This window comes from Tiliqua scincoides, chromosome 7 (genome assembly GCF_035046505.1).
Source record: "Tiliqua scincoides isolate rTilSci1 chromosome 7, rTilSci1.hap2, whole genome shotgun sequence".
NCBI classification, from domain to species: domain Eukaryota; kingdom Metazoa; phylum Chordata; class Lepidosauria; order Squamata; family Scincidae; genus Tiliqua; species Tiliqua scincoides.
This window is the reverse complement of record NC_089827.1, coordinates 76,790,960-76,807,232: the sequence shown is the minus strand read 5'-3', so window position 1 is coordinate 76,807,232 and position 16,273 is coordinate 76,790,960. Positions and strand designations below refer to the sequence as shown.

Below are 16,273 nucleotides of genomic sequence, written 5' to 3'. Positions count from 1 at the left end.
ATACAAATAATTGTATATCTGAAATTTAATATTAATTTAAAAGTCTTCTGGCTATGAGAAGCATTTACAATGTTTCCAGATTGTAAATCAAAGAGTCTGGGAAGTCAAGGAAATACCGGAAAAGGTGCCTGTAATTCCTGTCAGGAATTCCAACTGGGTGCCTGAGGCTAGATAGGATATTAGGCTCTTTTCAGTCCCAAGAGAAGTGGGGCCTGCACCATCAACCCCTGTGGCTGAAGGCAATATGAAGTCACTGGATTGGCCAAGCCTAGTATAAATCCTACAAACCTGATCTACTGGTTCTGGTCAATACTACCATGCTGTACTTCAAGCAATAGCCTAAGTCACAGACTTAGAGAATGTCCAAACTGGAGAATGTCCCTCCCAGATGGTACAGATTGGGGAGAGTGGTTACAGCTCAGCTTAGCCCTGACATCATGGCATGTTACAGGCCTAGCCAGCCTGTCTACAAGTGGAATTTTAGGTGTAGGCATCTCAAGCATTGATGCCGTTATGCCAGAGACAGCCCCTGATCCTGGACGTGGTGGTCTGCCATCTTTACATTGCACAGGGGTGGGCAAAGAGGAGGCATGGAGGGGGCGGGAGGGAAGCTGACTGGACTGAACTCGCCTACGAGCCACCAAAAGAACAAAAGAAAAGCCCCGGTGGATCAGGCCAAAGGGGGCCCATCCAGTCCATCCTGTTTCCCACAGTGGTCTGCCAATTGCTTCTCAGAATTCCACAAGTGGGAGAGAAAGGCAGATTTCTTTTCTGCCACTGGGATGCAGAGGCATAGTACAGTTGAGCCTGGAGGCAGCGCATGGCATTCATGACTAGAACATTCCATGACAGACTTCTCCTCTGTGAATTTGTCCAGTCCCCCTTTAAACTCATCCAAAATCGTGGTCATCGCCACACCTTTGGACAGCAAATTCCAGAGACTAATGATCTCGGTTGATCTGACCAAATCAGTCAACAATAAAACCTGTCTCATCTCATTTCATTGTGCATAATTTTATGTCTCATTTATTTCCCCCTTAATAATCCTTTTTCGAAGCAAACAGCCTCTGGATGGGGTACAGAAGGTGCTCCAGACCTCTGATCGTTTGGGTTGCTGATTTTGCCCTTTCTCCAGCTCTGCAATATTCCCCTTGAGGTGTGGCTACTGATGCGCTGCAGGAAGTAGTTATATATATATTGGCAACCTTCAGTCTCGAAAGACTATGGTATTGCGCTCTGAAAGGTGGTTCTGGCACAGCGTCTAGTGTGGCTGAAAAGGCTGATTCAGGAGTGACAATCCCTTCCACACCGGGAGCAAGTGCAGTCTGTCCCTGGTCTGTCTCCCTGTCTATGGGCCTTCCTTCTTTGTCTCTTAGCCTCAGACTGTTGGCCAAGTGTCTCTTCAAACTGGGAAAGGCCATGCTGCACAGCCTGCCTCCAAGTGGGCCGCTCAGAGGCCAGGGTTTCCCACTTGTTGAGGTCCATTCCTAGGAAGTAGTTATAATGCCATTGTAACTGACAAGCAGAACAACAGGATGCACGCGCCCCCTTGCATCACACACAATGAGGGTGGTGCCAGCACCATCTTCCCCTTGACAGTGAGGACAGCAGCAGCCTGGGCACGGCTGGGCTTTGAGGCGGATGTGAGAACCGCACGACGTTCTGATCACAAAGACACGGACACTCTGCCGGGTGGGTCTCCCCCGTGGGCGAGACCGGAGTGTTTCTGAGCAGTCCCAGTGCATTTCAATGGGGCGGATGCACAAGGCTTCCCTGGGGACAGTGCCCGATCCAAAGGCTTGCTTAGACCCGCAGCTCTTTCTTGGGGTTCTGGGAAGGTCACTTTGGTTCCGCACAGCACAGCCCCGCCTCAGAGTTGTGGTGAGGAGAAGCACGCGAGTGATTCAGACTTCAGGAGAAAATGAACTACCGTTCCCGACATGCCTTTGGCGATTCGTCACTCACGTCTCTGACCAATGAACCGAGAGCTGATAGTTGATGTTCCTGAGGGCGACGTCAGCGGCCCAGAAAGAAGCTTTTAGCCTTGGTCGCAGCGGTTCGGTAGCGGGAGAGCGCGGGGAGCCGAGCCGAGCGGGGGTCGGGGAGCCGAGAGGAGGACGAGCCCGCGGGCCGGAAGAGCGGCTCGCGCGGGAGAGGCCGGCGAGGAGCGGGCCGGCCGGGGGGCCGGCCGAGAGGAAGGCCTCCGCGCAGGCGCGGCGCGGGGCCGGGACCCGCTTCCGAACCCCGCGGAGTCCTGACAGGACAAGGAGGCCGCCGAGACTCCGCCCGGAGCCGCCGGCGGGGGGGCGCCATGTCCTCCCCCAGCCCGGGCAAGAGGCGGATGGACACCGACGTGGTCAAGCTGTATCCTTGCCGAGGGCGGGGGCGGGGGCGGGCCGGGCCGGGGGGGGGGCGGCTGTTGAGCCCGCCGGGAAGGTCTCGGGGCGCCCCGCGGCGGGTGGGCGCGCAGCCCCCGCCCCGGCCTGGGGTGTGCAGAGGCTTCCCCGGGGCAGGCGGGCAGAGGCTCCGCAGGAGGCCGTCCCTCCCCCTCTTTCTCCGGGGCCACTCTCGGACTCGAGCCTCCTGTTGGGGGAAGAGTCCTGACACTTTGAATCGCCCCCCCCCCCCCACTCTTTAAACTGTAACAGACGGATTGTTTTGGTTACTTTATGTTTTGCAAGATGATGTCAGTTGCTCTGCTTCTGGTAACATTACTGTAAACCCAAAAATAAATTTTGAGCCACATCTAATCCGAAAACAGTTTTTTTTTTTCCAAGTTTCCAGCATTTTTCTTTTAGGTTCCATGCTACGATTTCTCAGGGCAAATTCAGAGGTAGTAAAGATGGCCACCACCATGCTGACATCACTTCCACCTAGTTTCTATTAAAATGTATGGAGGAACCTAACAGGAACAGGACAGCCTCCACAGTGTGTACAGAGTATGGTTACAACATGGTAGACTCCACAAAAATTTCAATTAAGGGACATCATTTTGTCATTTTTAAATTAACTATGCTGGAAATGTCACTTTCAGCAATTCTCCTATCTAAGAAAGTTCCCAAACCCACCAGGGTCACAACACCTCTGCAGTCTCTTCCTGGCTCAACCAGGTGCCACCATCTCAGATTATACAAAATCTCATGCAGTCTTATACAGCAGCACCCAAACCTTCCATGGTCCAAGACCACATCTCATGAGATCATCTGAAATTCAAGATGCCAACATCTAGGACAGGGGTCTCCAAACCCCAGCCCAGGGGCCAGATGCGGCCCATAGCAAACCTTTATCCAGCCCACGTCCAGCCACTTGTCCCCTGAAAACCTCAGGCCCACTGGACTGAACATGACCAGAGCTGTGCTCTGATTGCATCTGGAGGGTGTTCTGAGGGCCTCAGAGGCTGAGTGAATGAGCCCACTCATTTGTTCATTCATCGAAGTTCTATCTCTAATTTATTTATTTAAATTTTATATTTAAATTTTTTTCTGGTCCTCAGTAGTGTGCCAGATATTTCATGCAGCCCTCAGGCCAGAAGGTTTGGAGACCCCTGATCTAGGATTGCAGATAGGAAGGCCACTGGGAAATCTCAAAATGTTTATGCTTAGATTCATTCATAACATTATCTAGGATGCATGCAACAGAGCTCCTGTGGCATTATGATAATTTTCACAATTTGGAAAGTCTCTTTTTTTCTTTTCCTCCTTTGCTGTTCTTTCTCAGCTTTTATTTTTCAAGCATTCCTTTTCTGCATTTGTTTAGTTTTATTGTTTCCCTGGGACTTTTTCTGACTCAAATTAATCTCCTACCTTTTGTTGCCATTCTCCTTTTATGTGTTTGTTTTCTACCTATTAACTCTTGCATTTTCATTTTCATTCAGTGTCTTTGTCTCCTAGCTTATTTTGGTCTATTTCATTATCATTACTATTTCTTTCCACTCCTTTTACTATGCCCTGCTTTTTTTTCCATTTCTTTTTCTTGTCTTTTCCACAATTCTGTTCCTTAAGAATCCCCCTTTCTTAGTTTTTGCTCATTTTACCTTGTTTGCCTCATTTAAGTACAAAGAGAGTAGTCATTTTTGAAAATTGAAGCAGGTGAGAAGCCGTTCTTACTGATTCTTGTGTTTCTGCAGCTGGTGCCAATTACTTATAAGCCAATTACTTATAAGCCATAAGTCAAAGCTATGCCAGGCTGGACAAACAAGAAAGTTCCTTTGAGTAGTTTGTGGAAGTGAGACACAAGTGAAACAGGTCTGGTGGATGTTTGTTCTCCAGAAAAGTAGTCCCCTCTTAAGTTCTGCTCTTTATTTTTTTCTCCTGCAACAAGTAATGGGCACAAGCTGTAGCAACTGCTGTTGTTGCAACTTCTAAATCAGGAGTGTCAAACTCATTTCATACAGAGGACTGGTTAGCTTTCATGACACCTTTTGAGGGCTGGAAGTGACATCATCAAACAGAAAGTGACATCATCAAGTAGATGATGGCCAGAAATAAATACTTTGTTCTCACACAGAGACTCATTAGCTGCAAATGGCAGAAGAAAAAATGTGCAAATCTTGTTTATAATTTCAAGATATGAAAGATCCCAATTATCACACTTGGAAAGCCAAATAAAATAATAATAATAAAAATAAATTAAAACGGGCCAAATAAATTGCTTTCAGGGGCTGCATTCAGCCCCCAAGCCTTATGTTTGACACCCCTGTTCTAAATGAAAGCACCCTTTCCTATTGAGTTCTCTGCCTAAAGTAGTTGTAAAAAACCAGCTAGTAGTAAATTTCAGAATTCAATGATGTCATTTTCAAGCTCACAACGTTATACATTGCATAAAAATGTTTAGACTAAAAGTATGAGAACTGTCTTTCTCATGTTCCACATACTCTTAGTGTAAGTTTCACTTGACTCTATGTCTCAAGTGAAACTTTCTTCAGAGTAAACATGTTTTTGATGGCAGTCAACAGTTATGGTTTGTCACTCATTCATCCGCTCACTGTGTTCTAATTTTCCTGATATTCAGTGCAATTCCACTGCATTGTGCCAGTTGTACTGAAAATAAAAGTTTTTATGTTTTTCCCCCCCCAGTCTGGCTCCAATCTGGCAGGAAGCAAGTGTTCTAATGCACTATGTAGTCTCTTCAGGGCTCTAAACTCTCTTCAACCCTTTGCTTTTCTAGGAGGAGGAAATTTTGGATTTTTCTTGCTTCTTTGAAGTTTTATTCTTGACAGTTTCTGGTTTTGCAAATCTTTGGATTTCTTTAAGTATGAAGAAATCTCCATCATTGTTATATGTGGTCCTGTTTTAAGTACAGTCCTTTTGGTATTATGTTTTAGAACAGTGGTTCCTAACCTTTTTTTACTTTAGTACCCCTTAACAGCCCATTTCCATAAATTATACCTCTCATCTTAGCAAAACGTTTGTAATTAATATTGTTTCTGTTATTTCAAATTTATATGTTTTCAACCACTGATCCATATCTGATAATACATGAATTGATGATCAGAAACTAGAAGTTACTGGGGCTTTCACAGCCAGCTAGCTGTCTTCCATCCTCCCTTGTCAGACCCACAAGGTATTCTAATACAGACCTGCCTTTTCCCACCATTATTCAGTTCTTTTTCAAGTATGCCTAAAGGTCCTGTCAAGTACCCCTTGGGGGTACACGTGCTCCAGGTTGGGAAACACTGCTCTAGAAACTTTAGACTTCAGAATGTTAGAATCAAGAATTTAAATATCAGAAATAGAGAAATAAATATACATTTATAAATATAATTCAATGAAAGAAGCAAGCAGGCAGCATTGCAGGCAAGTAGGCTCTGTATCTTTGAAGGTTATTGTCAAACACTAAATAGTAATATACAAATTAAGTGATTGGCAAAAGAGGAAGGGAACAACATTAGAGAAGTCTTTCAACTTCTGTCATCTTTAGGAGCATAGTTTGATTTAAATTCAAAGATTGTGACAGTTTGAAAAATGCTGATGATGGTAAATTTTCAGTAGTGTCACATGCAAGAGAATTAAAGAGTCATGCACATGCAAAGTCATTCCCCTCTTCCCCACAGGTTGGGATGATGTGGTGGTAAGGTGCTTAGTTTATATATTCAGAAGTCTTTCAGTGTTTCTGGATTTGATAATTCTCTACAGGAAATCTCTAAACCAAAGAGTTGTGATAGTCAGAATTTAAATGTTTAGCAGTGGCTGTTTCAGCTTCTTGTTATTGCTAACATTTGATTTTTAAAAATGTTTTAAAATGTCTGGGTGTTATCAGTGTACTGAATTCAGTAACGTTCAGATATCAAAACTATTTTGGGTTAAGATGAACATTTAGGTACTTATAATTTCTCCCTTTGTTGCAAATGGCATGGGAAATCATGCCAAGTTAAATCAAATTAAATTTGCTTAACTTGCTTGCTACACAAGGAGTAAAGACTTTGCATTGTCCTGTGTATTATGTTGATTGAAAGGCTCCAGGTATCTGTATTGTGCCTTGTTGTTTCTGCTCAACACTGGAGTAGGAGTTAGCATTCAAGAAGAGATTCAATATGTGACATTTTCTTTGTCACTTACTAGAGATGCACCTGATTAAATTCTGCCTCATGCATCTTTACAAGACACAGTATGCCTCTAAATATCACTTATATCACAATATTGGCTTATTGAATATTGGATAAAACAGTGGTTTTCAAATATTTTAGCACCAGGACCACTTTTAGAATGACAATCTGTCATTCAACCAATTGTACCCACTTCTGGACCCACCAGAAGTTTTGTCATTAGTCTAGAAGTGATGTCATGGCTGAAAGTGACATCATCAAGCAAGAAAATGTTTCATACCTCCATACAATAAAATTAATAGATAATCACATTAATTAATTAAGTAAGTAAATTAAAAGTTTATAATAAGTATAGGTTTGAAAATTTATTTAAACTTCTCTTAAACTTCCTAATCCTCCCAAGCAGTTGCTAATCTGTTAAAAAAAGATTCCCTGAACATCCCAAAGGTTGCAATCCTATCCACACTAATCTGGGAGAAAGCCCTATTGGTTGTCATTATTAAAAGCATATACATAGTTGTATTAAAATGCAGATCTGTAACATTTCCCCAAATGCAGTCACCTACTATGATAGCATCAAGTTTAAAATATTAAAATACTCAATAAAATAAATAGAGATGCTCCTGGAATTGGCTCACAACTTACCTAGTAGGTCCTGACCCATAGTTTGAGATAAAATGTTTCACTTCCTGTACTTTTGAAGCACAAATGTCTTAAAGATAATGTAGATGATGTGATATAAAACATGTTTGGTGATAGATGCTTTTATTCAGTGTTTGGAACTTCAGTCAGTATGTGCTTTGGGGTGACTTGTGGACTTATGAGTTGTGTGCGTGGAAGACTCTGGAAAGCCTCTGACTCGGCACTCGTCCCCAGGCATGCAGACTCAAGGCTGCTTGTGTCTGGGGGTATTTGCTTATTGTTTCCGCAGCGTGGAAAAGTTTGAGAGGCAAGCATTCCAATGGGGTGGGCAAGTAAGGGAGTTCTGGCTGGAAGGCAGGACAGAGTTAATGTGAGCAGGAGGCAGGACTGGGCTCTTTTCCTGTCTAATAGGAAGAAAGGAATAGGTGATCATTGGACAAACTATGGGCATTTAATTATTTTCATTGCCTGTGGGAGAGCAGGAAGCAGAGCCCAAGGGTATTCTTACTTTACAACTGCCTGCAAAATCCCAGGGAGGCAGGAGAAAACTCTTTTGCTTGATTCTGATAGGAAGGAAGGAATATAAGATCATAAGCTTCCCGTATCCAGTGGCTCACCAAATGCCTCAGGGAGCGCATAAGACAACAAGAGACTTGCATCCGGGTGCCCTCCCTTGCATCTGGCATTCTGACATAGTGCATTTCTAAAATCAGGAGCTTGCACATACACATCATGGCTTGTAACCTGTGATAGATTTTTCTTCCAGAAATTTGTCTAATCCCCTTTTAAAGGCATCCAGGCCAGATGCCATCACCAAATCTTGCAGCAAGGAGTTCCACAGAGCAACTACATGCTGAATAAAGAAATATTTTCTTTTGTCTCTCCTAACTCTCCCAACACTCAGTTTTAGTGGAGTGTTAAGAGGAGTGAGAGAGGGAGATACAGCCAAGGCACTGCAAGAGCCCAGTTATTACATGTGCCGCTTACCACTGCTTCTGCTGAGGGCTTTGAGAAAAAAGAGTACCTGAACATGAAATGATGTCTCAACAGTAGTGTTGTGGCTGAAAAGGCGACCTGTGTAATAATTGGGTTCTCCCATTGTGATAATTGGCTCATATCTTGAAAGTATCATCAAGATTTGCATGTTTTCTCTTCTGTCATTTTAAGCTAATGAGTTCCTGCAGGAGAACATTGTGCTTATTTCTGGTCATCATCTGCTTAATGATGTCACTTCTTGCTTAATGATTTCACATCTGGCCCTCCGCAGATGCCATGAAGGCTATTTGGCTCACAGTATGAAATGAATTTGAAATCCATGTTCTAAATGTTCTTTGCCAATGGTCCATACTACAGACATCACCAGTGCATTGTATCTCTTTTGTGATGGAATTTTAGGCAGCATCTAATTATACTAGACATTCCTGGACTGGATACAAAGCATGTGGCAGTACAGTTATTCCTCCATATCCGTGGGTTCTATATTCACAGTTTCAGGAATCCACAGATAGAAAATCTTGGGGGGAAAAAGTTCCAGATAGTTCTCCTTCCTCTTTCACCGCTTCCTTACCTAACAGTGCTACCTTTTGAAATGTACTGCATGTGCTTGCAAGCTCTGAGTGATCATCATACTCAGCAGCGCCATGTTATCCAGCAGTACCTCACCAGCTGTCTCCATGCAGTCCATGCTGAGGTAAAGCAGGGGAAGCCCACTGCACTTGATTTCTTGCAGCAGCTTACCCAGTGACTTCCTCCTGCCTGGTGACATTTGGCAGCCGTCAACACAGGAATAGTCAACCAGCCTGTCACTCAGGGAGGCTATCTCTAAGTCTGGAATCTGCATCTAAGTTTGGAATCTGAAAATAATGTATATATAGGGTTTACTGTTATTTGCTATCTGCAGTAGTACACTGTTTCATCTTGTCATAGACACAGGTGCCTGATTTTGTGATTGTATGATTTGGGTGAATGAAAATTTATTTTGCAGTGTTGTGCAGATAAATTAAGCCTTGGCCAAATACGCTCCTAGTGCTCCTAAGAGTAGAGTCTTCTGTATGTCTGGAGGTGATCCAAGATTTGAGTTTGGGTGCACAGCATCAGTTCATTATAGTGTTTTTTGTTTTTTTTTTAATATTGGTTTATTTAAGTGGGGCAAGTTTTGACATTATCTCATGCAAAGGCGAAGACTAGACCTGGTAATGGCACTAAATTCTCTTTTGTACAAGGAGTACAAGGAGTTTTGTACAATGTTATCAGGAAGCATTGATGTATGAGGCATATGTTCCATTAGCAGTGAGTGGCCTCCTCAGACTAAGTATCTCATTGGGACAAAATACCAAGACGCAGTGAGTTAAGTATATGTGCAGGGAGAAGGAGAATTTAAGTGTACTCTTTCATTTATCTCACATTAAATATACTTTAGGCTTTAGTTTAAAGTTAGAACCTCATCTAACCTGAGATGGGGAATTTAACCATCTAGTAATTGGGACAGGAGCTGGGGGGGGGGAGAGAGAGAGAGAGAGAGAGAGAGAGAGGATGTGAAGTCTGGGAGCCGATTCTGAATACTACTCAAGTCTACACAGGTCTGCACTGAATAGAAGCAGTCTCCTTAAGAATAACAGCCCAAGGGAGAGGCACTTGGAAAACAAACAAAAAGGGGAAAAAAGAGGAGGATAAAAGAAGGGGGGAGCAAGTTTTTCTACTTCTACTTTATTTAAATCTACTTCAAACTTAAACCAAAGTTCTACCTTAAAGCTACCAACATTGATCAGCAAGTGGCCTACTGAGACTAAGTGCTTCATTGGGACAAAATGCCAAGGTAAGATACACCAAGTTAAGCATCTGTGCAAGGAGAGAAAGAAGATAAGTGTACTTTCTCATTTGTCAGACCTTAAATCTACTTTAAGCTTAAATTTTAACTTAAAGTTACAACCTGAGAAGGAGATTACCGATAGTAATTCGGACACAGGGCACAGGAGCTAAGTGGAGAAAATAAATATAATTAAATAAGTAAGACAAACATACAATAAAAGCAGAAACATAATAAAGGCAGAAATATAGAAACTGAACAGAGATCTGATTCTGAAGAGAATTACAGCTCCAAATAGGTATATATAGGTCTACTCTGGGAAGGAACAGTGTCTGCTTACCTCATTGAAAACAAAGTACCAAGGTAAGATACAGTGAGTTAAGAGTTTATGCAAGTTTACCAGCGAGATGAGGAAGCCAGGTCCCAAACACTACCCTACACTTTCCTTCAGAAGAGGGCCATCAAACTATGAGAACAAAGTTATGCAGTCAGACTGCCAGCAGAAGGGTGGTGCAAAAAATCCAATGTTTTGCACTAATTGTCACATGATTGACTATATGCCTCTTGTGCATATAGTCAAACATATTGCGAGTGTGTCCTCAGTGCAAGGTGCTCCACACTCTTGCTTTGCTCCCTTGAAAACCGGTTACGGACCTGGAGAAACAGAGGCAGGCAGAGAGGGACCACAGTGAGGCTTACAGGATGGTTCAGGTGTCATCCCACCCTCAGACAGCCAGCTCCTCAGCTGCCAGGGTAGGAAGTATCAGGGCTGGAGGATTTCATTCTGGAAAAGAAGAAAACAGTCCCCTAATTCAGGGTTTATCAACTAATGGTACAGGTACCACTGATGGTACTTCAGATGGTTTCTGGTGGTACTTATGCAGTTCCCAGACACCTGCTGCTCAGCAGCAAGACCAGTGACATGACATAACAAAACAATGATAGGAGGCTGGCCTGGTGGGCAGAACTCCAGAGCATGCTTTCGCATGCTCAGAAAAGCCCTCCCGTCCACCCTGAGCCTCTCATAAGTGTTTGTCATATCTATTCTCCCAACCAAAGTAACTGGTGATGATGTCATATCAGTTACTTCTGGTGATAGTTCAAATAGGTGAATCATGCAAAGTGGTACTACAGGGAATAAACGCTGAGTAATGCTGCCCTTGTGGGCAGCATTTTTTAAGCAACAAGCCTGTATCCAGTTGCTCTAAAGATTCTTCTCAGGAGAATGGGGATCTGGGACTTCAAGTAAGGGATTAGTCTGTTGTCAGGATCAAGGGGGGAGGCTCAGTGTCAGTAGTGAGGACCTCATGATGCCTGCTTGGTGCAAAGGTTGCAGACATGTCTAAATAGGCTGATAAATAGTGCTGGGAAAAAGATAGAAGTTGTGGTGCATATGAGCACAAGTGACATGGGGAAATATAACTGGGCAGTACTGGAGGCGAAATTTAGACTGAACTAGGAAGTTCAAAGCCAGGACTCAAAGGTAGAGTTCTTGAAAGTTCCATGCGCATGGCCGGCTAGGCAGGTGGAGCTCAGGGATCTCAATGCATGGTGATATTAGGAGGATTCAGTAGATTCAGGAGCTGAAATATTAGGAGTTTAGATTCATTAGACACTGGGGAATGCTTTGGGACAAGCCAGACCTGTACAACAGGGACAGTCTTCACTTGAACTAAAACAGAACCGGATTACTGGTGCATACGTTTAAAAATGTGTCAGAGCACCTTTTCCCTATGGAAAAGCCAACAGAATCTTTGGCTTTCAGTTGGCATTCAGTTCAGGACTCCTCATCCCCGTGGAATAAGGGTGAAGAGATTAGAGCAGATAGTGGGTGTCAATGGGCAATTTTTACAATGGAGAGAGGTGGAAAGTGGAGTGCCCCAAGGATCTGTCCTGGGACCTGTACTTTTCAACCTGTTCATAAATGACCTGGAGGCAGGGCTAAGCAGTGAGTTGGCCAAGTTTACAGATGACACTAGAAGAGATTGTGAAGAGCTCCAGAAGGATTGCTCCAAACTTCAAGGCTGGGCAGCAAAATGGCAGATGCGTTTCAGTGTAATTGTAAAGTCATGCACATTGGGGCAGAGAATCAAACCTTTACATGTAGGCTAATGAGTTCTGAGCTGTCTGAGACAGAACAGGAGAGAGATCTCGAGGTCCTTGTGGACAGCTCGATGAAAGTGTCAACCCAATATGCGGCGGCAGTGAAAAGGGCTTACTCCATGCTTGGGATCATTAGGAAAGGCATTGAGAATAAGATAGCTAATACTGTAATGCCGTTGTGCAAATCAGTGGTAAGGCCACACCTGGAGTATTGTGTCCAGTTCTAGTCGCCACATCTCAAAAAGGATATAGTGGAGATGGAAAAGGTGCAAAAGAGAGCAACCAAATGATAACTGGGCTGGGGCACCTTCCCTATGAGGAAAGGCTACAGCGTTTGGGCCTCTTCAGTCTAGAGAAGAGGCGCCTGAGGGAGGACATGAGTGAGACATACAAAATCATGCAGGGGATGGACGGAGTGGATAGAAAGACGCTCTTTTCCCTCTCACATAACACCAGAACCAGGGGACATCCACGAAAGTTGAGTGTTGGGAGAGTTAGGATAGACAGAAGAAAATATTTCTTTACCCAGTGTGGAATTAGTTTGTGGAACTCCTTGCCAGAAGAAGTAGAGATGGCATCTTGCCTGAATGCCTTTAAGAGGGGATTGGACAAATTTCTGAAGGAAAAATTCATCATGGGTTATAAGTCATGGTAAGTATGTGCAAGCTCTTGGTTTTAGAGGCAGGCTGCCTCTGATTGCCAGATGCAGGGGAGGGCACCAGCACCCAGGTTGTGCCTGTTGTCTTGTGTGCTCCCTGGGGCATTTGGTGGGCCACTGTGAGATACAGGAAGCTAGACTAGATGGACCTTTGTCCTGATCCAGCAGGGTTCTTCATATGTTCTTAACATCAAGGTAACAACACAGAAGGACTCAAGAGTGGAAGTATGATGGTCCAGCATAACAAGAGGCTGTAGGGATAAAGTTGCAAACAAGCGACCCTTCTTCAGGGATCCCGTATACAGGGGGTTTATGCAAATGTGCAGTCTCTAAGCAAACATTGGAAAACTGGATTAGAAACTAGTAGAAGACGAGGAAACACAGTAGCTATCACTGGGCAGTTTTCACAGTGGGGAGAGGCTGGCCCAAGGATCTCTCTTGTGATCAGTGCTTTTCAACTGGTTCATAAATGATTTGGAATCAGGGATAAGCATTGAGGTAGCCAAGTTTGTGAATGACTTAACTTTTTTGTGTAGTGTAGAGCAAGAGGGTTTGTGAAGAGCTCCAGAAGGATCTCTGAGAGAATGGGCAGGTAAATGGCAGAAATGCTTCAGTTTAAATACTGTTAAGTGTAAAAAGTAATGTTCATTGTGAAGTAATGCTCATGGCAAAAAACCAGAAGCTTCAAATATATGCTGATGGGTTCTGACCTGTCAGTGATTGATTAGGAGAGAGTTCTTGAAGTGCTAGTGGACAGCTGGTTATCCTCAGGATAATTTATTGAGAATAAAACAGCCAATATTATTACGTCATTGTACAAATTGATGGTAAGGCCACATCTGGAGTATTGGTTTCGAGGTCTAAAAATATATATATAGTGGAACTTTTCTGAAAAAGTGCAGAAGAGAGTATCCAAAATAATTACAGGTTCATTATTCGTGTGGGTTCTGTTCCCAGAACTCACATGAATGGCAAAAATCGCATTAAAGCAAATCCATTGAAAAAACACTGTCCCTTTGCTAGGCGATTTAAAAACAGCCTTGCTGCTGTTTGTGATGTAAAATAGAGTCTTTAGGCAGACAGTCCATCAATGAGTCTCTCTCCAGTGCTTAGAAAGCTTCACTCTGATCCATCCCTTCACCCAGAGTGCAGTGCTGGAAAAGAATGCAAAGTGATTTTCTTTCCTGTGCTCAGGGGGAAGGGAGGGGTAACTTGCCTTGGAGTGAATTGGCTCTTAGTGTCTGGAGAGAGAATGATTTATGGATTGTCAGCCAGCTGCCCTCTTTCACATTAATGAGGCTATTATTAAATGATTTTTCCCCTTTAATTTAAAGGGCCCTTCTCATCACATAGAGATAAAACTGCAGGTGAAAAATTGGTGAATAATTAGGTTATATCTGTAATGTGCGGCACCTGTCTTCCGAGGAAAGGCTGTAGCCCGTGGGGTCTTTAGAAAGAAGGTGCCTAAAGGAGACATGATTGAGGTATATAAAATTATGCTTGAAGTGGATAAAGGGAAGTTCTTTTCTAGGAAACATTCATTGTTATTGAGTTTTGGGAGAGTTAGACAAAATAAATTATTTATTTACTTTCATGTAAGTATTCCGTGAAAATACTTTCCACAGGATGTTCTGATGACATCTGACTTAGACTCCTTTAAATGGAAATTGGATAGATTTATGGAGGAAAGGTTCATCAGAGATTACAAGTCATGATGACTAAATGCAACTTCCGAATTTTATAGGTAGCCTGTTCTTGAATGTCATACGCAGAGGGGTGGCAACAAGATACAGGTATCTTGAGTGCTGCAGGTATCTGGTAGGCCAGTGTTTCTCAGACTGTGAGTCATGAGCCAGTTTCAGTGGACCCTCATTCATATAATATGTATTTTATTTTTAATCTATTGGACTGGATGCCACCGTGGTATGTGACTGAATTTCGGGAATTGTTACAGATCCGTACTTTTACGCGTATGCTTTTAACAATGGTAGTCAATGAGGCTTACTCCCAAATTAATGTTGATAGGATTGCAGCGATTGGGATGATTGGGGATTTTGTTTTAAACAGATCAGCAACTGCTTGGAAGAGTTAGGAGGGTTGTTCTTCATTTTAAATAAACTTTTAAACATACCTATTGTAAACTTTTATTTAATTTATTAGATTTTTGATTTGATTTTGTCATATGGAGGGTGTTAAAACTTTCCAGCTTGATGATGTCACTTCCTGCCATGAGATCACTTCTGGTAGATCCTGGCAATTGTTATTCTAAAAAATAGATCCTGTTGCTAAAATGTTTGAGGTCCACTGTGGTAGGCTACTATGAGATACAGGAAACTGTACTAGATGGGCACTTGGCCTGATCCATCATGGCTCTTATTATATTCTTTCCAGTTTGGTGTTAATCTGCACATTTGAACCTCATCCATCTTTAAAGTCATTTATAAAGATATTGAACAATACGAGGCCTTGAGGTACCCCATTGTGACTTTCCTCCAAACTTATAAGGAGCCCTTGAGAAGCATTATCATTCTTTTGCTAGCCACAGATCCACTTGACAATGGACTTATCCAACCCTCAGCCCACTCATTTGCTATCAGGATTTTGGGAGGAGTCTTGTCAGAAGCCTTACAGAAATCCAGATTATATTATTTCCACCACATTGTCCAAATCTACCAGGCTTGTCACTTCATTAGAGGAGTAGAAAGTTTGTCTGGCAAGGTTTAATCTTAACTATGTTGGCTCTTAATGACCACCACCCTCCTTTCTAAATGTTCACAGGCTTAATAATTTGTTCCAGCACCTTCCAAGGGCATCAGTCATTTGAGTGGTCAATCATTTTTTGGATTCCCTCCCCCATTTTTGGAGATCAGGACTATGTTCATTCATCTCCAGTTTCCTTGCACATCCTTGATTGTCCAGGAGTTCTTCAGACTTATGAATAGGAGCTCCAAGATACCTACTTTTATGTTGAAATTTTATGTTATATTTAGAGGTGTGATTTTTTTCAGTTTGTTTTCACATATTTCATTTTTTGGTAAAAATGAGAAGTGTACAAGCATATTTATCCCAAGGGCACATTTTTATAAATTATATTTATAAATTATAATTGCTTTAAAAGTGTACTAGGTAGGTGATATAGGTGGTATAGTGTCAACAGATGCAACCATATGCATGCTGAGATGTTAGAGAATTTGTGAAGGTGTCAGAGAACAATTTTATTTTGTTGCAGATTTATTTTTTAACAAAAATAAGTACAGAATGCGGTGTTATGTATTTTTATTTCATTATCACTGAGAAACCCATCTCTAGTTGAATATCTGTTTATATTCCTAGAGTTCTTTGTACAATATTTCTCTCATCTTTCCTAATGTCCGCAGTGCACATCTGACACCAGCCTTCGTTTCCATCATCACTCGCTCCTAAGGTTCCCTCCACCTTTATCTTGTCATCTAATTTTTTCTAATTGGTGAAGATTAGTTCTAAGATAGCTAGTCTCTGGGTTCTAGTTTCCAGAGCATAA

At 42.7% G+C, this 16,273-nt stretch overlaps 1 protein-coding gene across 1 annotated transcript in view; it reads left to right on the top strand.

Moving 5' to 3' along the window:
- Positions 1-1,997: 1,997 nt before the first annotated feature.
- The window catches only part of UBE2H (ubiquitin conjugating enzyme E2 H), a 119,144-nt gene continuing 104,868 nt past the window's right edge, over positions 1,998-16,273 (top strand). Inside the window, exon 1 of the mRNA XM_066633776.1 lies at positions 1,998-2,364. Within this exon, the coding sequence (XP_066489873.1) occupies positions 2,312-2,364 (53 nt within the window). The 5' untranslated portion in view covers positions 1,998-2,311. The remainder of the gene's footprint in view (positions 2,365-16,273) is intronic.